The sequence below is a fragment of the Chinchilla lanigera genome, unplaced genomic scaffold, assembly GCF_000276665.1.
Source record: "Chinchilla lanigera isolate Chin_1 unplaced genomic scaffold, ChiLan1.0 scaffold00014, whole genome shotgun sequence".
Lineage (NCBI taxonomy): Eukaryota > Metazoa > Chordata > Mammalia > Rodentia > Chinchillidae > Chinchilla > Chinchilla lanigera.
The window spans coordinates 7,439,939-7,462,659 of record NW_004955415.1 but is presented as its reverse complement, the minus strand read 5'-3'; the positions used below and the strand labels follow the sequence as shown (position 1 = coordinate 7,462,659).

General features: G+C 43.4%; 1 protein-coding gene across 4 annotated transcripts in view; it reads right to left on the bottom strand.

Moving 5' to 3' along the window:
* Positions 1–22,721, bottom strand: part of Ppp2r2b (protein phosphatase 2, regulatory subunit B, beta) — a 455,884-nt gene that overhangs the window by 47,520 nt on the left and 385,643 nt on the right. For all 4 annotated transcript variants that reach the window (XM_013512388.1, XM_005380663.2, XM_005380664.2 and 1 more), the window contains one exon: positions 8,586–8,763. In XM_013512388.1, the coding sequence (XP_013367842.1) occupies positions 8,586–8,763 (178 nt within the window). The remainder of the gene's footprint in view (positions 1–8,585; positions 8,764–22,721) is intronic.

Here is a 22,721-nt window from a genome sequence, read left to right as displayed (position 1 = left end):
GCGGCAAAGCGCCTGCCTGGCAAGCGCAAGGTCGTGAGTTTGGTTCCCGGTACCGGAGAAAAACCAAAAAAAAAAAAAAAAAAAAAAAAAAAAAAACCCCCCAAAAAAAACCAAACAAACCAAAAAAACCCAAAAAACTAGGTAAATAAGTATAACATAGAGTACATTAGACAATGATAAACACTAAGCAGAAAAATAAAGCATGGACGAGAGAAAGTACGTGTGTCTGCATTTTAAACTGAATAGAAGGAAGGTTCCAAAGTAAACCAAGTATTTTTGAATTTTTGTTTTTCTTCTATGCCTTTCTTTTTTCTTAATCAATATGGCTGAATTAGTAAATTAGATGCAAATATATTGTATATACCGTGAAACTAGACATTTTTATTTTCTCAAAATCTCTCCAATGAATACATACTCTTAAACAATAAAATAACAAAAAGCAGTAGTTTCCCTGACTTAGAATCATCCATGAAAGTTGAAGGATGAGGAGCTTCATCTTTATAGGTGAGTTCAGAATATTATTATTATGATTATAACGAAATGGGGCTGGGAGGCTGGGATTCAGTTTTGATTCCATCTCAATCTTGCTGATAGAACTTGGGAAAGTCACTTTCTTTGCCTTTAAATGAACAGAATTCTATTAAAAGACTAAGATTTTAATTATCCAAGAGATAATACAGAAAAAATATTAAATGATTTTTGTTTTGGCCTGAATCCCATTTTCTGAAGGAAGCACATGTTTCTCCATGGATAGCATTTGTATACATAGATATAGTTTGTTGACTATGAAAGCCGCTGACTTCTCATGCTTCTGTCTCATTACTGCTGACTTTGCTGATAGTGACAAGATTTTCCCCCAAGGTGTAGGCCTTTCCCCAAGGATGGGAAAGCCCAGGAGAGTACCTTTTTGCAGGGCTATTATATAGTTTGGCCAAGCTGTAGGGCAGAACCCACATTAACCTGGGTAGGGTCACCCACATGCAAAAGCAACTGAGGCTTCTTACACCTGACTTTAAGTTTGCTAATTAATTCGAAGGTGGAAAAACCGTTCTATCTTGGCCTTGAACACTGAACATATTGAGTTGAATTCCCTTTTGGGGACATGACTTTAAGGTTTTTTTTTTTTTTCTTTTCCCAGGTCTGAACTTAATCTTTGGCTATTAAAGAATGATTACAAAGCATTCAGATTTTATCAGCTGAAAGGATATGTGGCTTGATAAGACATTAGAGATCACAACAGAGGACCCTATGGAATATTATCTTCTTAAGAGCTTAAAAAAAGCCAATGTGCAAATATTCACAGAGTGTTTGCCAGCCTCTAGGCTCAGTGTGAGGGCTGACAGAGACACATGATGCTATATTAAATATGTAGTGAGCTTCAGGAGACTTTGGGCTGAGACACATTTTATGACTGAGGGAGCACTTGAAAGGTCTATAACCATAAACTCAGGCAAAAAGCCTGAAATTCTACTGTTGGACAATTTTCAGTTCAAAGGTCTATGCAGATGTAACTTTTATTGGGAAGCATTCTGGTCACTCTTTCATGATATGTTCATCCACAACTCCTTGAATGCACCTCTATGAGAATGCGTCTCTACGAGAACACTTACTATATTTGACTAATTTGCAACAGTGTAATATAATAGGTTTTACAGTAATTCATTGTAAGAGAGGCCTAGATTTTAATTATGTGACCAGTGATGTAGACCTGAATGGTTTTGAATCTGGTAAGTCATATACAAAAAAAGAAAGACAACTACAGGAGATGATATGTGTAACATACCTGGCCCTTGCTACGGGCTCAAAAACTGTTACACTCCTCTTCTCTAGTATGGCTGCACATTTGTCTCCTTCTGTCCTGATACTTTAATGGCTTTGTGCTGTGCTAATTGTGTTAGGCTCAGATATGCTCCTTGGAATTTCCTATGTTTTAGGTTAGGTTGGGCTACAAAGATATCCTCTCTAGAGAAGGGGAGGAAAAAAGGAAGTGACCATTTTGCAGCATATATGCACTTCCCAGTTACACAACCAAATGTTCAACTAGGCACTCCCACAAAGGATCTTATTAAAAGCTCTAATCAATTAACTCTAAGTGAATCAAAAGGGAAGTTATTCTGTGTAGGTATGACTTCATTAGTTACAAGGCATTAAATAGGCCCATGCCTCCCTCCAGGGCTTCTGGGTCTTTAGTTGCTCTTCTTTCTCCCTGAATCTTCCTTCCTGCCTGGCATCTGTGGAAAAGCTTCAGCTCATGACCCTGGGGCTCCAGCCTGCCTGAGATTTCCCTTTCCTGACTCCTTGGGCTGCAGTCTGTGGACTGGCTTGGCCACCCACACCAGTGCAAAGTGGAACAAGTCAATCATGCTTCTTCTCTCCTCTTCTGTTCTCTTTCTGCACATTCTGCTTTCTCTACCTCTCTAACTCTGCTTTCCTGGCTGAATTCTAACTGACCCGGCTCCACCCTCAAGGTTGCCAGGCCATGAGTTCAGGGACGTACTTTTACTCTTCATGTTGTCTGTAGTTCAGACAGTAAATGCTCAGTAAATGTTTGTGGCTTCTACTTTAATTCATTTTTGTGACTTAGCAGCTTTCTCTAGGCAGTTTGTAAATGCAGAAACCGCACAGTAGTTTAAAAGACCAAGTTGTCAGGCTTGCACAGTGTGATTTACTTAGCCTGTGGTTTTTACTGGCGAGAAAAATACCCAAGCAACATGGGAGTAACAAAGGTGTGAGGGGGAAATGCCCCACATACTGACTGCTACCATTTACTAAACTTCCATTCTGTGACAGCTGCTCTACTTAGTACTTTAAACATGACCTCATTTAATCCTTGAAAGAACCTTTAAGTTATATCACATTATCATCTCTATTAACTGATGCAGAAATTTAGGCTCAGAGAAATAAGTTGTCAAGGTTAGACCGGTTCTATGAGATAAATATGGATTCAAACCCAGTGAATCTGATTCTAAAGTCTGTAGTTCCATCACTACTAAGTTACTCTGCTCCAAGGAAGCTTAAGAAACCCAAGAAACATCTGCATAGTCGAATTCTGACCCTCTCTCCCCGAAAACATGAAGCTCAAAGGGAGGAGAAAGCCTATTCACAACTTCCTGGGCCTGGCCTCTAATATTAAGGATTAGCATCCAGATAAGGCACTCAGCTAGGGAAAACGTGCCCTATTCCTTTTAATATGGGAAAGAGGGCTGCCCTGGTACACACAGGATGGTATAGCAAGTGTGACATTAGAGGAAATGTTCTTATTCTACACTAAATGCCCCGTCTGCAACTGATTGGTACATTTGACCCCTTGGCAGGATGAAAACCTCTGAAGCGACACGAAGAAAATTCATACAGCTTTCTCTAAAACCTGCTTGGCAGAGTCCCTCTGGAGTAAAAGGAAAGGAGCTGTCCATGGTGCTAGGAGCGGTAGAGGCTGGAAACCAAGAGTTGAATATGTGATCCCTTGATAAAGGAATCAACTTTGAGAGGGTCTCAGCTCAATAGGCAACTGAAACCTTGCTACCCAAGGTTACTAAGAGCAAAGTTAAAGATGAAGTATTCTAGATCACACTTGGTTCCTTCAGAAAAACTCTGATTCAGGACCAGAGACTGAATTTGCACCACCTTTGCTTATACCACGCTCCTCCTCCTTCTCTGGGCCTAGTGATAGCGGCCTTCTGAGAGTTCCTCCAAGATGTCGCGCTCCTTCTTGGCACAGGACCTTTGGACATCATGGACGCACCTCTCCACACCTCTTTGCCCAGTTGACTCATATCTCTTCTCTTTCATAATTCAACAGTCAGCTCCTCAGCAAAGCCTCTTTTATCCTCTAGTCTAAAAATGCATCGTAGAATTATAGTCCCTTCCTTCACAGAACTTATTTCAGTTCACAACTGCATAGCCATTAGTGTGATTGTTTGATAAGTATCATTCTGAAGGCATGACATTTATTTCTTTTCACTTTTGTATCCTCAGGCATAGTGTAGTGCCTGGTACAGAAATAGATGGGCTGTGCCTGTACTTTAACTTGATGTGGATCTATTTAATAAGGGCCTATGTTGGACTAGGTAAGAACCCAGGTCAAATCATTCTTAGTCCCAAGAAAAAGAGATCCTCAGGATGCAATAGTTTTCATGAAGCAGTAACATTTTAAGAGAAATTTCCATGTATTGAAAAGTAGGGCTTCCTCTTGCTCAAGAAATTTACTGAGAAATGGGTTATTGTGGACCTGAGGCATTAAGAGCAAAGTTCATCCACTTTGAGCCAGGGCTTGTTATATAAGACAGGCCATAGATGAAAGGAGAGAGTGATGACCAGAAGCCATAGATTTAGGAATGCCTTGCTCTGATCCAGTTTTTAACATAAGGTGCTGGACCTCGGAAGTCCTGCAAATACCAGGTAACTAGGGCATAAGAAGAAATCATGTAAAGATTACCCAAGTGTAGAGCCAAAGGAGGACTTTAGAATTGGGAAGATGAGTCAGAAAATGAATTCAACAGGATGGACTCCTCCATTCTAACATGCACTTTTTCTAGTTTTCTTGTCCTTTCCGTAATAATCATGATTGTATTTGTCCCTCTGTATCGATCATTTACTTAATAAGGTCCTGTTCAAAAGTGCGCACACACATTTGTATGTGTAATTATCACAACCACTTTTGATAAGATAAAGAAACAGAGAAATAGGGATTTGAAAAAATTCAGAAATAGGCAGAAAGTGGTAAAGTGGGGAAAGAACTCTATGCTCACTGAATTTCAAAGCCTGAGTTCTCAGCTGTGATTCCAATATTACACTAAATGCCATGCCTGGAAGTCATGACTTCTTCCTAACTCTGTCTCCAAATTACTTGTCTTGTTATTGAGTTGATACTCTTCATACACTTACTTTGAAATTTAAATTGATTTTATAGTTACAGTATCTGTGAACTCCTTGCATTGATATGAGAATTGTGCTTTCTAACACACATTATTGGAAAAATGTAAGTATGAAGACAAAGACGTTCATGTATTGCTTAGAAGCCTCTTGCTTCCCGCCCTGGTGGCACCCACACCCTGCTTTAGGTGACTCACATTATTTGACCCCAAACCACGTTTCTTCTGTGTCCTTGGTGGAAAAGAGGCATAAGATAAATAGGTGCTAACCAACTTATAATTTAAGACATGTCTCGTGGTTGATATTTTTCTGAGGCTGTTTTGGAAAATGGCTTCCTTCTACCCCAGGGTGGCTCCACTTCAGGGGTGAGAAGCAAAGGGTCTCGGTTTGTACAGTCTTAATGCTTAGGGCAATCTGGTTGAGAAGAACTATATAGATATCACTTATCATCACCCTCATGATGACAATGATTATTTTACATATGGCCGCTTTAAGGGTGAATGGTGCCGTCTCATTTGTATGCCAGCATCTGGCAAGCTGTCACACATCTGCAGAATATAGCCTAAACTGCACTATTAATATATCCCCTTTGTATTCTCCCCAAGGCATCTGTCTTCTAAAATGTCTAAAGAACCTCCCCCGACACCCGAAGGCCTGGAGGCAAAATTCAGAAAACATGCCACCTAGGCTGGGAGAGCAGAAGTTTGGAGTGACAGCCAGCTGAGCTGGAGCAGATTTCTGGCTCTTGGAATAGATAAAAAGAGGGAAGGGAAACCACCACCCACACTCATTCTATTAGCAGCTGCACTCCCTGGCAAAATCTTTGGGCAGGTTTCCCCAGGCCCAGACAGTATGCCGTGTCTGTTCTGTGCTCAACAAAAGATGCCAGTCATGGTCCTGATGGTCAGTTCTCAGTGTCTCCAAATATATCTCAGAACTGCTAGTATCTGATTAAAAATTCCTTCCCTCAAAGGCCTTTGGGGCCGACTGTGCACTGTCTGAGGTAGAGATGAGGTGACTGGGTACTAAAATCAGGACTTTTTTTCCTTGGGCACAGAGAATACATTTCCCAGTTTATCTTTCAATTAGAGGTGGCCATGTGGCCAAGTTCTAGCCAATGGAATGTGTTATGGTTGATACATTGTGTCAACTTGGGGAGTCTAGAGGTTTGGCTAAGTGACTCAGCAGGAAGCCAGGGTGCTTACTTTGTATACATCCTGAGCCTGTGGAAGAGGAGGGTATGGAGATTATGTGAGAGCTACATGCCCCTTAGGTGGGGGTAGCCTGTTTACAAAGTAAGGCAGGGAAAGAAGCTGCTTGCCGCCATTCCTCCCTTTTGTTCTGGCTGTTTGCCGTTCGGCTGCCATTCCCTCTTGCTCTTGTTGCTTTGCTGTCTTCTGCCTTGGAGCCAGCCAAGTATGGACTGAAACCTCCACAAACTGTAAGCTAAATAAACCTTTCCTTCCTTCACTTTGGGCGCTGGGTATTTTGTCTCAGCAATGAGAGAAAAGTAACCAAGACAGAATGCAAGCTATTTTAGGACCTACTTCCCAGAATTCTTTCACATGTGATCCTCTATGACCTCTCCTTTCTCCTGTCCTGCTACAGACAAGCTTGGTGACACTGGTGAGCTACAAGGATAGAAGAGACTTCGGCTCTAAGTTATCATTGCCTGTTGATGGAGATCATCAATATTGGATTTTACAGGAGAAATAACTTTTTAAGAGTTTGATCCACTATGAAATCTATTGTATATCAAAATATTCAGAGCTTTACTAGAACTCATGAGGTTCAATTTCCAGGTTGGATTTCATAATCAACTATCTATGGGATATCTTCATTCTGATGCTATTTGAAGTATTACTACTTCAAACCCAACATATAGCCAGGCGTGGTGGTGCATACCTGTAATCCCAGTATGGGGGAGGATAAGGCAGGAGGATTGCTGGGAGTTTGAGGCCAGCTGGAGCTATAAAGTGAGTTCAAGGACTGCCTGAACTGCAGAGTGAAACCCTGTCTCAAAAAGACAAAAACAAAACAACAAAAAACCCCTAACAACAAAAAACCAAACCAAACCAAACAAAAAACCCAACATATGCAACCAGGTTTCTATATGCCAAGTGTTCCCCATGATGGAATGCAGCAGTGCATCACAGTCTCTGCTTTCGAAGCATTTATATCCTCAGATGGGGAAATTAAAACTATGCAAATAAAAATGATTTCAAATAGCGATAAATACTATGAAGATAACAGAATAGCTGGGAGTTGGTGGGAGAAAGTGCCCTGTAGAGAATGACATTAGCTGCAGTCTAAACCACATGGAGCCAGCCTTGTGAACTCTGGGGGTGCGGTATCCCAGGGAGAGGGAGAAGCAGATACAAAGGATGGAAGAGCAAGGTTTAAGCAGGAACAGAAAATAATTACGGTAGTTGACTAAAGCAGAGTGAATTAGAGAAGAGTGATATGATGGGGAACCAAAGAGGGAGTTGGGGACCAGATGGTGTGGGATCACACAGGCCAGGATAAAAGACTTGGGTTTGAAGTTCAGCAGGAGGCTCCTCTAGTGATTTTAGCAGGAGAGAATGATGCCTGATTACATGTTGGAAGGTTTGCTCTGACTGATATGTGGGGCATGCCCTGGATGGGACAGCAAGAGACGAGAAAGGTGAGAGCTAATTGTGGTTTACAGTAGCACAGGCCGGTAGGACTGGGGATGAACGATCTGAGATATATTTAGCGCAAGTGTTGACAGGGCTCCTAGACAGATTGGGCTGGGTGTGGAGGAACCTGGTGAGCGAAAGAGAAGAATTAATGCTGACTTGCAGGCCAGTCACTCAGCTGCTTGAGTGGAAAGCTGGGAAGTGGGTTGTGATTGTGAGTGAAGAATTACAGTTCTGAAGGGACAAAGCACATGCTAGGTACTCAGTACTGCAGGGTCAATACAGTAGGATGAGAACGCTGCCACGGACAGAATTTTCTTGACCTCTCTAAATCTTAGTTAAATGGGAGACAATAATGCTTACATTACAAGTTGCTATGTCACATGTACTCTTGAGGGGTAGAAATAACAAAAAAGGAGATAGAATGAAAGCTTGAGGACTGCAGGCTTTTGGGATATGGGTATTGGTTACAGGAGTGTTTTGGCTGTGAAACTCATCAAACTGTATAATTATGATGTGTACACTTTCCTGCGCGAATCATATCATACACTTCACTAGAGGGGTAAAAATGATTTCATAGCTCAAAGCCGCTAGTGCAAGTGCTCGGAACTCAATGCACGACAGTCCCTATTGTTTTACTGTAACACGACGAATACCGTCTGGTTGACTGTGGTCCATGCTGTACACAGACCATTTGTGAATCCTATAACAGAGGCAGGAGACCTAAGTGGACTCTAGGATCTTAGCTTTTTGTTGGTCAGGCCATATGAAAATTTAATTCATGATACATAAATGCCATGGCAAGAAATTATTGTTCTAGAACCCCAATCCAGAACCAGTCCTGGGCCACTGTTTCTAATTCAATGTTTTCCTAACTTTATTAGGATGAGGGAATCTCATAGATGCCAATGCATTTTAAAAGGGACACGTTCTCTACAAGTACTAGGTGTGTAGTTGCGAGCACTTTTTCTATTCCACGTTTCCCCAGGGCCTGCTCATACCTAAATACTCTTGACTGATGCCAACTGATGATTGGCTGCAGGGAAAGGATACTAAAACTTTGATTGGTTATTTCAAAGTTCCATAGGTTAATCCTCAGGTCATCAGCAGACATGTAGGTTTCGTAGTCGCTGTTGACTGATATGGAGTTGATATGATACGTGTGTGCGTTGGCAAACACTCTCCGTGGGGTGGCCTCCACCATCAGGTCCATGGGTCTCAGGACGGGCACCTGGGGTGTAGGAGAGACAAATAACTCAGCACCAAAGCTCTTGCCTAGGGACAGAGTGTGCATTTACATCCACTATTACCACATGCAAAATCAGTGTCACAGTAAAGAGCTTGAAGTCAGAGAAACCACACGCTGCTCCTGTTCCCCAGGGGCCCGAGGCCTTTCCTAAAAGTGTCACCATCACCTGGCCCTGACTGGAAATTTCATTTTTGATAAATTCAAGACTTTTTTTCTAAGACCCATTTTGGGGTGATTTGGATCGCACTGTGTGGACACTGCCTTCCAGGACTTTGGTCTCATTTAAAAAAAAACCCCATAAAATCTGTTTTAAAAAGAAAATTTTGGGAAAATTTCAGAGCTATCTCACTCAATTTTAACCCCAATTTATCTCTCTTGTCTTTTCACCTCATGGCTTTAAGAAGGCTACTTCCCCTTGTGGATTATTCTTGGCCTTTAAGAGTATTTTATACAAATGGCAAATAAATGCATGAAAAAATGTTCAAAAGCATTGGTCATTCAAGGAATGTAAATTAAAACAACACTGAGATTCCATCTCACCGCAGAAAGAATGGCTATCTTCAAGAAATCAACCAATATCAAATGCTTGTGGGGCTGCATGGAAAAAGCGAACCTTTCTCCACTGTTGGTGGGAGTGTAGACTGGTGCAGCCACTGTGGAAATCAGCCTGGAGATTCCTCATTAAACTAGGATTAGAAGTCCCATTCAACCCAGCTGTTCCCCTTCTGGGTATTTTTCCAAAAGAATTCAGGACATCATACCACAGTGATATATGTGCACCCATGTTTATAGCAGCACAATTTGTCATAGCTAAATCTTGGAAACAACCTAAATGGTCATCAACAGAGGAACAGATAAAATAGATGTGATATTTTTATACAATGGAATATCACTCAGCTATAAAGAAGGATAAATTTGAGACTTTTATAGGTAAATGGACGCAACTAGAGACCATACTCATAAGTGAAATAAATCAGACCTGCATGTGTAAACATCATGTTGTCTCTCTCGTGTAAGAACCTGAAAGAGTAAATAAAATCTGAAAGGTACAATAGACAGAGTGAAAGGGAAAGAAACTGCTCAAAAGGAAAGAACAACTGGGATGGGGAAAAAAGATATGTATATAATCACAAGATAGCTAAGATAATTGTACTACAATTTCTATTGGTTAATTGAAAGGAACAGTGAATGCCTAATTGTTTGATCAATTTTGCATCCTATATCTTGTAATTTGAACAACTACTTTGAAGATAACAATATAACAATCACTGTTAATTTCCTATCATCGTGTTTTGAAGTTCTGTATCATTTTTATTGTTTTTAAAATTTTCTATTCTCTTCTTAAAAAAGAGTATTTTGGAAAGACATCACCACCCAAGACTCTAGCAGCCCAGGTCAGCCATCATAGATAGGGTGCTCATTACATCCTGGCTGGGCTGAGAAAATTAGTTTACATCTGCTGTCTTGAACTTCCAATGGGTAGTGTCCACTTTCCATTGAAAACTCCCAGTTTGGACAATAAATTATATGGTCACCCAAGGCATATGTTTATTGAATGACTAAAGTAAACACTAGTGTTTTATTCTGGCGGGTCAGAGAATCAGGCAGCTAAATAGCTTCCCACACATGAATCTCTCTCTGGAAAATATGAACAAAGGCACAGAACTCTTCTCCCTGTCTTTGAATTCTGGGTAAATTGGCTCCTAAGAAAGCGAGTGAGGAAAACAAACAAACAAAGCCATACGACACAGGTGCGGTCCTTGAATAGCAACAAGAAAATAACGAAAAGCTATTTTTTCTCCAAGCAAATCATCACTTGCAACTGAGCCCTGGCTGATTTGCTACCAGGTGGTACATTAAGACTTCAGCTTTTGGACTGGTTTCAACTCAGGTGGTGAAGGGGAGCAGCTGAAAACAAAGATTGAATTTTGTGAAGTGCAGTTGCCTCAACAACAAAGCCTTGCTGAAAACAGAGTCCCCCCTGCTCATCCTTGAGGGAGTGCAGCTCATATGTGAGTTTCTAAAGTAAATCAGTCAGGGGCCACAGCGTTCTAGAGAGATGTGATGCTGGGTCTCCTGGAAACCAGAGATGCCTTGTGTGCAGACACAGAAAGTCAGGGGTCCACCAAATGCCTGGAGAGGGAAGGGAGGGAAAATGTACGTGGTCACAGCCCCAGCTATGGGGAATGGCTCTGGAGCATACCCAGGGGTGGCAGGGCCTGGCAACCTTGGCTCTGAGCACAGATTTGTCACCAGCGGGCAGGCTACGAGTCCAGGGCAACCAACCTGCTCCTGCTGAGCTCTTGTCTCATTACTTGAAACACAGCCACTACTTGCTGCGCCCCCATGACTGTGAAGGGTGGTTGTGGGGATTTGTTGAGATGATTTGTTCTCTCATTCATGGTCCAGCCCCCTCTTGCAGGAATATTTGCTGAGGGCTGCACAAAGTCCCCGGAGACTCACCTAGTAAGCATGTGATAGAGGGCCTGCCCTCACAGGGCCGGTCTAGTCAGGGGAGACAGACTCAAAGTAAATCATCCCATAATGAAATGGGAGTAAATGACCCAAAGAGAGATTATAGTTTCCGGGAAGATTTAAAATTGGGCAGGAAAGTGAACAGTGGCATTCCTGAGAAGAATGGGTAGGGATAAGTAGGGGCTTACCCAGGCCAGATGGGGAAGGAAGAATGTCCCACATAGGGAAAGGGCATGCGGGAAATTCCATACAGGCACATGGCATGTGCAAAGGCCTCATGATGGGGGTGAGCAAGGCAAGAGGGAAGGACCAGGAGGTTAGTGTGGTTGAGATAGAGATGGTAATGGAAACCGTCATGGGGGGATAAAGGGTCAGGATAGACAGGATGCAAGCTGTAAGAAAGAGCTGTGGCATCATCCCCCACCCACCCATGGAAAGAAATGAAAGGATTTGTAGTGACTGTGATAGGATCAGGTGCGGGTTTGGGTCAGATGGGTCCACACAAGACTAGAGAACAAGCTAGAGGATAATGAGGAAGAACGTTAAAGGGAAGGTGTATACTGCTGAACACCAATTAAGGGATGGCTGAGTTAGGCTTTGTAGTGGATATAAAAGTAATTTTGCCTTTCGAATGCTGTCCTGAAATGTTTATTGGGCATATGCTGTGCTAGGCATTCTTCTCACATAATCTCAGATAATTCTTTAAACTACTCTAAAACAGGTCCCAGCACAAAGTCCAATTCCATAGAAAAAACTCAGGCACAGGGGGTCTAAGTCATGGACCCATGAAAGGCACAGGCAGGATTTGATCTCCGGACCCTCCCGAATACAAACTACCATTCTTTCTGCTGCTCCACACCACAGTATCACACAGGCTAGGCAATGTCGTGAATAAGCAGCCAGGCAAATTTATAAAATAAATGAGATGATAGCAATAATGACTGGTTGTCACGGTGGTGCTGTGGTTAAGAAACCTGAATTAGGTGTTGAAGTTCTCATAGTATTTGAACAGGGCTTCTGTTCTGTGTGCTTTCAGAAACATGTACCATGCTCTCTCAGTCTGTCACAGAGGTACTCCCTGCCTGGAGCTTTGCAGTGCTACCTGCTTCCTCCAGATCCCCACAGACACCAGAGCTCAGAGCAGGCTCCCCAGGGCCACAGAGGACGTGCACTCTGCAAGCTTCCTGTGGCTCCCAAATTCTCCCCTGGCCCCTTTCAGGACTGCGCAGTGTCTGCAGGGCTCTTCTGTGGCTGTGGAGATGTGGACTGGAGCATGACAGTGAGGATCAAGAGGCATTACAAAGTGGGATCTGGCAGCCCAGAGCTTCAGCTTAATGTGATGGGCCTGCCTGCTAATTCAGGCTGACATATTCCATGATGTACCGCGTAATGGGGAAGGGCTTTGTGCTGGTATCTGGGGATGGAGCCTCTACCGCTTTGCCCAAATGTGTGTGTGTGTGTGTGTGTTGGAGGATGAATGTTAACTTCATTCCTGTGCCCAGATCTGCTACCCTACGATTTCCCTCACAAGAAAAAAAAGCTAAGTTGGTGGTTCAAGGATAGCAGGTACAAATTAGGAAACCATGTTGCGACTGTGTTTCCCACCTTTTCTGGCTACTTCTGTTTTTGGAGCTAGAAAGACAGAAGTGTTGGCTACTATTCCCGAGTGAGGCCCATCTGCCAGCACTCCTCCAGGCCTCTGGGGCTGGGTGCGGCCGCTATGCTTAGAACCCTGTTCCTTGCCTCCCGCCAGCCCTGAGGCATGAGATCCAGCCCTCCTGGGAGCCAAGTTTACAGAAGCTTCTCTTTGCCCCACTTACCACAGAGGTGTAGGGATGTATTCGGAGAAAGGGGTTGAGGAGCTGGGGTCTGAACCCAGGCAATCCCGTTTCTGAGTGAGTGCACTTAGCCAATATTGGACATGAAATGATTAGGGGGAGATAGGAAACTGACATTTTTGCAAATCAAAAGTGGCCAAAGGTCAGTAGTTTCCTACAGCTGCGCCCAATACTTTGGAAGGATGCTGTGCTGTACACATGTGACACGGAGTCAGGGAACAGCAGGCGCGGACAGCCTCAGAGCCTCTTCCCAGGCTGCCCCACCGTCACCATCTGCGTGTGTTTGGGGAGACAGCGGGAGGCTGTAGTGTCTGGATCTCACCGCTTCATTAGTCTTGGTGATAATCAAGGTGATCAAGACCTACAGTGACTGTTTAAATAAGAAACGTATCACAGTGAAGGACACACTGCCGTCAGCCTCCTGCCAAATACTCCCCTTACTTTGAACACACTTGTCCCGTCATTCTTGGTGAGGTGTCTTTCAGTGTCACATGTTAAAAATTTAAATATTCACTGTATTGGCTTGGATTTGCAGTAAAATTTTGCCTAAAGAATTGTTCCTGTGATAAGTAAAGCCTGAGAACAAGCAACCTGCAGCAGCCCCTGAATTATACAGGTGAGGACACCAAGACCCTAGAGGCAAAGTCCCTTGTCCATTGTCACCTGCAGGTGTTACAAGCATAGCCCAGGTTTCTGCCTCTCGTCCCAGGCTTTTTCTGCCCCTCTCACCACAGCCTGCCTTTGCCACATAATAAAGCCAGAACCAGACAATATCCACGATCAGGCCAGGACTGTTCAGCTGAGTTCAATCTGCCCCACCAGCAGCTGTACGGGAGGCTGTGCCCACCTGGGCAGGATGGGGCCATGTGAGCAGGTGCCACGCTCTATCCTCAGAGGATGCAGCACGTTCTACAGTGCTAGGACGAGGTGGGTGGGCCTCCCTGCTCCTCCTCCAGCTCATCCTCCTGTGCTGACCCTCAGGCCAAACAGCACAGCCTGTGTCTTACCTGGGAACCCCACCCATGAGTGACATCAGAGCCCAGAGAGAAGCCTGCATCTAACCCACAGGGAGGCTTTCAGAGAGAGCGGTTGGTCCTGTTGTCCGATGGCTGGAGAGCTCTTTGCCAGACAGCTGCCTGCCTCTGTCTCTCGCTTCACCCAGGCCTCTGTTCCAAGGCCCCTGCAGAGACAGCCCTTCTGTGCAGCCCCACTTCAAGCTGCACACCCTCTACTCCGGCATTTTACCCAGCGACAGTTGAGCGTGTTTTAAAGCCAGAGCCAGCTCATCAGCAAATTATCTTGGCACACATTATGTTCCTTTTCACATGGATGAGCAGGTGGAGGCACAGAAAGGTTAAGCGATTTGCCCTGTCACACAGCGGGTCTGAGGCAGCACAGGGACTTATGCCTGGCCCTGTGTTCTGGGCCCTGGAAACACACCCGGCCACTTGGGAGAGAGGCAGGTGAGCAGAACTGTCAGCAAGGGGGCTGTGCTGCCACGGTGCTCAGGTGGTCCTGCCCAAACATGTCCCCCAGAGCAGTTGGGTCCGCCAGGGAGGCTGAGGCAGACCTCAGCGCGGAGAGAAAGCTGGGCTGTGCATGGCTTAAAGACTGGGGTCCCATCAGGCAGCAGTGGGGGTGGGAAGGGAGCTGCACTAGGTCAGAAAGGCCAGTAATGCACATGGCACTTCTGGAAGTAGGGGCAGTGATTTGGTTATTCACTCAACAAACACTTCTTCAGTTTCTCCTCCCTAACAGACATATTGCAGGGGCTGGGGACACAGCAGTGAGCCCTGCTCTTGTGGGCATCAGATCTTGTGTGACCATGAGCCTGAGTTGGGAGAGGGAACGGCAGGTGGGGAGTGTGCTATGTGATGGGGGTGGCCGTGGGAGGCCTCTCTGCGGAGTGACATTTGAGAAGAGACCCAAATGAAGTTCAGCAGGGAGCCCTTGGCTCTCTGGGAAGAGCATTCCGGGCAAGGGGAGAGGCATGGCAGAGGCACTGCGTTTGGAGCTGCTGAGACTAGGGGAGGGGCAGCAAGGCGCTTTCCTGGCTGGAGAGGACTGAGGGAGAGGAACAGGTGATGTGGGAGCAGCGGTCAGCGTGGACAGAGATTCACTGTGAGTCTGAGGAATATTAGGACCCTGCAAATAGCTGCCCACCCACAGCTACCTCAGAGGCTGCCCCTTCCTGCTCCAAGCCATTCTCTCCTCCTTGCATCCTCCACACTTTCTTTCACTCCTTCTCCGGGATCCCACTTTGCAGTCTTCCTCCTCCTCCTCCTCCTCCTCCTCCCTTACTACTTTCCCTGCCTCTCCCCTTGGGAAATACCAGATCATCTCTCACCTTCCACAATCCATTCACTAACAAGGGGAATGTGGCCATCACTGGGCTCCTTTCGTGACCACATGGGCGCTGCGATTCTTCACCGTCTCCCACAGCAGTACCTAAGTGGGGGCTGGCGGTCCGGTGCCCTGCTTCAGAGACACAGTAAAAGCTGAGCAGAGCCTGAGAACACAGGAAGCCCCCGAGGTTCTCCTATAAAAGACATCTATGAAGATGCACAGCAGGGAAAGGCTGGAGGGGAGGACTCCCTGCACCTTCACCAGTGACTGTTCACAGAGAAGAACAGCAGCTGTGTTTACCATGGCAACCTCCAGCGCCCCAGCATGTTGACAGATTCCAGGCAAGACACTGAGAGCAGGGGTGGCCAGATAGGAGATAAAGGACAGAAAGAAGGCGAAGTTTTGGGGGGAGGGCACGCATCATCGGTAGAAGGGTGGGGAAGGATTTTAGCTTTTTGATAACCAGACGTTAAGTCACACTGAGTTCAGCAACAATCCTTTGACTACCTTGGTTTGCTAAGTACAATCAACCAATCAACATTATGGGGCCTTTTGAAAAATCGCTTCCAGTCTAAGTCCCTGTTAGCTCCGTATCCTCCTTAGTGTTCAGCAGATGCTTCCACCCACCTCCACAGATAACTGACTATGAGGCTGGGGGGTTAGGTGGGCTTTGTGTCACCAATTGGGCTGACGTATAGAAGTGTTTAGATCCTATCCTGACTGCAGACAAAGCCTTCAGCCAACATTTACTCACTACAGAGAGTTTCCTTCAGAAGCTTGGGGGCCACAGACAATACACAACTGCTCACCCCTTTTTGCAAGCAGAAACCAAGCCTGTTTGGTTCAGGAGAAAAGACAGAGGAGAGTGAAAGTCCTGGGTGTCCGTCTCAACCTTGTATAGAGAAACCCTCACACTGGTGTCTGGGGGTCAGAGGTCTGAGGCTGAGGGTGGAAGGGGGGCTGAAGCTGCTATTCCATCTGGATGGCTACTGCCCAGCCTCCCTTCCAGATGGCCATCCTGCCTTACCCCTGCGCTTTCTTCAGGAGACATTGTTTATGCCTCTTCAGTTATGATCACCAGGGGCATGGACATAAAACCAACAGTGAAGGAGCACCCTGGCTTTCTTTTCAAGGAAGAGAGTGAGTCATCTTGCAAATGTGAGAGCCACTGGACCCTTCTTATGCCAAAAGGAATAAATTACAAAGCCATAGAGCCCAGAGGGATGGAGCAGCTGTCTTTAATCAGGGTACCATGTCCCTAGGAGTTGGTGATGATCTCCCAAGGAGTATGTGGAAGTTTTAAAGGAAACGATTCTTCATCCTTAACTTCCACATTTTGCATTCTAAATCAGATCATCTCAGGAGATAACCATACTGCGGGTCATCCACTTCCCCTTTGCAAAAGAAAGACATAAAGAACATTTTACCCATCCTAAATAGGGCATACTATGCAAGACTCAAACATTTCTGGGAGCGACAGTTGGGTGATACCTCTAATGAGGGCCCCATAAATGCTTCCACCCCGGCTTATTATAGTATGTGTTTCTAATAAACTTCTGCTTTTTCCTTTTAACAATTATTTGTTAGAATTACATGCTTATATTGTTTTGGTGGATTGTGTTCTATGAGTAACCACAGGAAGAGTTAAATCCAGAAGAGAATTTTAAATTTTAATAGTCATATATTTATAGGGAAAAAGAATATCTGTATCTATATTCATTGTAGAAATGATAAAAAGTGCTTTTAACATTTATTTGTAGATAAGTGCAGTAAAAGTACATGCTTTTAATCCATTTCTCTTTGGCTCTGAGAATTCTCATGGATGACACTAGTGCCTACAGCTTTTACCCCAAGGTAACTCAGGGATACAGTCTGTGATAGTTAACGGATTGTGTCAACTTGAGTAAGAAACACCAAACTAAATTGGATCAGCATAGTTCTGGCTGTGGCTGAAGGCATTAAGTGAAGACAGAAGATCCACCCTGGGTGATGGCAACCAATACGTTTGCTGCCTGAATGGCGTAAAAGAGAAGCAAAGACAGGCTTGCTTCTGTTTCTCTGAAGGAGCCCCAGTCTTCACCTTCCCCTTGAATGTGGTCTCTTGGCTTCCAACACAGACTGTTCAGCCTGTAGCATAGACCCTTCAGCCTACAGGTGCAGACCCTTCGGCCTCCTGATAGGGACTCTACAGCATACTACAGTGAGCTCCAGGCCTTCGGCTGGATCCTTCAGATCTCCAGCGCACAGCCCTTTAGCATTTTACGCCTGACTCTGCGGGCGGCCATTGTAAGCCAATCTGGTCAATTCTTATATATTTATATATCTTGCATTAAATCTGTTTCTCTAGTAAGCACTGACTGATACACAGTCCTAACCTTACCCCCAAAGTTTGCCATAAAATATCTCCCTTACATTAGGATTAGGGACAAGTTCTACTTAGAAAGTCTTAATATTTCATTTTCACATTGAAAACAAGTCAGATTTGCTTCAGACTCAAAGAGTGTTTGTATGAAATTAAATGAACACTGGCGGCAAGCTACACTTGTTTTACTAAGTGGGAATTGGGTTAAAGAGCTTGTTCACATATTTTTTGATGGGCACTGGTGGGTATCCAGTTACAATGGCACTTTCAAGTTCTATCAGCTAGATTAAAAAAGTGGCTAACGGCTTTATTTTAAATTGCCAATGTCTACAATGCTCCTCAAAATCACATTTTCTACAATTATTTAATATTATAGTGCCAAAGCTAAGTTTCTACTTAGAAATGCCCAGAAAGATAAATACCTTTTTCAAAAGTCTTCTAGAGGTTATTCAAACATAAAATTTGAGGCTGGAAGTCATACCAACCTATACAAGGGCCCTGGGTGTGCCATTTACTGGCTATGTGGCTTGGGCTTGTTACTTAATCTTTCTCAATCTCAGCATTCATTTTCACAGCATTGGGAATAGCAGTTCAGTAGCACTGTGAAAACCTATCAGGCACAGGGCCTTATAACTACCATCTGACTAAGATACATTTATGGGGAACTGGCTTTGTGCGAGGTTAGCACTGAGCGCTTCATACACACCATGTTACTGCGTCTTCATAATGACCTCTGGAGGCAGATGCCAGTGTCATTCACAGATGTGGACCCTAAGGTGAGACTGGTCGTGAAAACTGGCTGAGGTCACACAATCCCTAAGGGATTAGGGAGCTGCCTTTGAACTCCGGCAGTCTAGCTCCAAGCCTCCTTGGTACTTATTCGCAGATTAACTTCCAACTGTAGAAAAATGGTTATTCTGAGAGATTGCCTGAAGGTTTTTCTGACTTTTTCTTTTGGCTATGAGTTTTTAACCTGCCTTGCATCCACCAGGAATCCACTCATGCTTCCAGAATTTAGCCTTGCTCAGGAAAAGTGGTTAGTGGAATGACTGGTCACTGGGTAGCAATTAACTTCATTGAAGGAAAAAAGAAGCTGAAAAATTCTTCTGATTAGGAGTTTGCCTAATAGCTTCTGTCCTCATTGTCATGAAAATCTTGAACAATATGGACGCTCATCCAATTATCAAATCAACCTGGGGGGCAGAGTCTGGCATTATGTGTACCCATTATTAAAGGGTAATTCAGTGTAACAAACCAAATCGAGTATGTACAAAGACTGTCAAATAAAATAAACCACTAACAAATTAAATTACTCTCCATTTTCAGTGGGAAGAATGCCAGTCATTTTTCATTTTAAAAAATATGCATTTTAATTCTGTTTTTTTAAAAGCATGAAAAGAAAACATTAAAAGCCTCTCGCGCTGTCTATTGTGAGTTTATTATTATTATTTTTTTTGTAGACACAGCTCTCTTGGTCCTGGGGCATTTTTCCTCAGAGAATTAATGGAGCATTAAGCCTCACTCTGGTCAAAAAACTTGTTTCCTCCGTGGATTAGTGGTGGATGGAGTTCCAAATGCAGGAGTGCTAGGCTGGCTCTGGCTTACAGTGACATACCAGGGCTGGTGTTTCCAGAATGAAGCTGCCACTCAGAAGTACTCGCCAACAACCCCCAAGGAATCCTATCCAAATAGTATAATTTTTAGATTTCTCTGCTCACACCCTTCAACAGCCTCAATATGTCCCTTAATTTCTTTCTTTTTTTTTCTTTTCTTTTTTTTTTTGTTTTTACTGGCTTTGTCATATAAATTGAAACATGCCCAAGAGGAAAAACCCCTTTGGACCAAGTCAGGCTTTGTGCTTCAGGTTATTAAATATCTTAGAATTATATTCTTTCATTTGACAAACACTTATTACATGCCAATCACTGCACTAGGTGGTACGTGTGCAGCGAACAAAACACTATGCTGAGAAACTTAAAGTCTAACAGCAAAGAGAGACATTAATGTTTCAAGGCAACTATATTGTTATAAACTATCACCGATGCTACAATGGCTTATATATTATTTCATGAAAGAAAAAAGCTGGGGCCCTAATTTAGACCAAACGAGTCAAATAAATGGTTTTAAAAGAAGTGAAAATATACTTTCCCAAAACAGGGTCTTAAGAATCCCAATTTCTAAATCAGTGGACTGTAATAGAGGGCCAATTTTGCCTTTAGGCAACATCAAGATATATTTGGTTGCTATAGCAGAGGGGATGTAACTGACATTTGCTGCAGAAGGCAAGGATGCTGCTAAACACCCTGTGAGGTATGGACCATTTCCCTAGCAACAAAGAATTATCTGGCCTAAAATGCCAACAGTTCCAAGGTCGAGAAGTCCAACTCTTAAGAAAACATTTCAGAAACAGAATCCAAACCTAGAGCAGACGGAAGAAAGCCAGTATCAGCTTCCACAACAGGCAGCAGAAATTCCCAGCTCATTCAGATATATGTCTTCATAATAATACATTTTGGATGTACTATTTGGGTGAAATAATAATACATTTTGGATGAATAATAATTCTCTCTATATACATATAGATGTATAATATACCTACAATACACGTATACACATCTGTCTACACACCCACATACTCGTATGTGTGCTTCGCTGTGTGAAGATTTACCCCCTAACTGCCACAGCAGGAGTAACACAACGTACAGAAGCTGTGCAGCAATTAATGTGTGCATTTTGAATGCAATGGATCCAAGATGGTCTTCATGGCAGACTAGGATTTCAGGCACTCGGTGTCCCTGACTTCTTTTGGCTCTTCAATGGCAAAGAGCGGAAATGAATCTGGCCCTCAGAAGATAAACTCACCCTCTCATTACTAGCCCGTGCAGACACCTGCAATTCTGCCACTTTTATTTTCCCCCCAGACTTTCCCATTCTCTGCCAACATCACTATTTCTGAGTGTGTTTCCCTGTTCATCGCTTTTCCTACTACTTCTCTTGATATTTCACATTGTGTAAATCCACAAGAAAAGGGGAAACATCCTAAAATATTCCAGTGGAAGAAAATTTCAATTAATACTTATAGCAGTGGGAGGGATGGAGTAGAAAGAAGAGGTAGTTTAATTTATTTCATTAAGTTTTGCTAGGTTTATTCACCAAATGATTTCTGTTCTGTCTTTGCTATTGATGAAGACATTTCCAACGACTAATAATATACCTTATTGTATTATTTGGATAAATATCACTGAATCTTCGATGACTCCCAGGAATATTAGATTGCATTCTGTCATTTATTACTGTAGAATATACCAAACTAAGAAGACAAATGTAAATTTGATATTAATAATCTTACAGGTGGAAGCTGCCTGAGAAGTCCTTTACAATAAGGAGCCTGCTTGAATACAAAGATGCATTTCCATAGCTTTGAAAACCTGCCCTTTCGTAGATTAGAACAGTGTTACCCATGCATGTAAGTGGTATCAGACCTGCCTCCTGCCAATAGATGGCAGTAGTGATTACTAGTGAGACTGCCATGTAGGAACCGGTTGACTTCTGAATGACCTATTAAGGTTGTATCTTCTGATTCTAATTCTGGCTGCACACTAGAATCAAATAAAGCCTCTTATTAAAAACTGATGCCTGGACTTCAGCACCAGTCAGCGAAGTCGTAATGCCTGTGGGGTGGAATCCAGGTAGTAGTGAGACTCTCCCCATTCCCTGCAGAACCAAGGCCAAAAAAGCAAAAAGCCAATAAATCTGAGGGTAAATGGCAGAGTTTCCAAATGTTAAACACTTAACAGAGGTTATCTTTTGGAGTATGAGGTTTCATGGGTGTAAATGACTTCTACAAGTCTGTACAGATAGAAGGCTTTAAAATTTTTAACTACAGCAGTTAAAAGAAGCTATTGTTATTACTTTCATAAATAAATAAAAAGGATATCATCTGTGAAAGATAAAAACAACAGGAAGAAGGTTACTATGCATAATCCAGAAAAATTCCTAAAAATTTATACAAAGACAACTCAATAAAAAATGTGAATGAAATATAGAACCAGAAAACTTAGAGAAAGGGGAAAGCAAATGACCAGGACATACATGTACACAATTACGCCAATCTCACAAATAGTCTGGGAGAGGCAAATTAAATTTTAAAAGATGTTTAATTTTATAAAAGATTTGCCTGATTAATCTTTTTGATCTTCATTTGTAAAGGATTTACTATATGTCACTGTTCTAAGTTTTTAAAAATTTTTTAGTTTTTTGAGACAGGGTCTTGCTCTGTAGTCCAGGTTGGCTTTGAATTCATTATGTAGCCCTTGCTGGCCTTGATCTCATGGTGAGCCTCCTGCCTCAGCCTCCCAAGTGCTGGGATTACAGGCATGAGCCACCACGCCCGGCTTGGATTAAATTCTTAATCTAGCAATTCATTTAAGTTCATTACAGTGTGATGAAGCAGGCCTTGACATCATCGTGTTTCTACAGATGAAGACAACCAAGAAGCAAAGCGCCGTGTCATAGCTTGAAGCACAGAATCGGTGCTTGCTGGAGGTAAGCTGGACAGTCAGTGCCCCCGAGAAGCCTCACCCTGAACCACTATGCTCTGCCGCCTCTCCACCAAACGGGTAAAAAGTAAAACGAGTGATAAGATCCCATCCTGGAGATGGTGTGACCAAGGCTTATTTGCCAGCAGGAATATAAATTGCATTAAGATTTTCCAAAGTAGCTATTGATGTGAAAATAATGTATTTATCTTTTAAAATTTAATTTTTAAAAGGTTTTTTTATTAGTACACGCTTGCAGGACATAATGTTTACATTGCTCGTGTGGCACCAGTCCATGTGCGCTGCACATCTTAATTCCCTTCTCATCCGCTTTCCCTTCTCCCCGCCCATTTCTTGATCTCCTTCCCGTGTGAGAGAGAT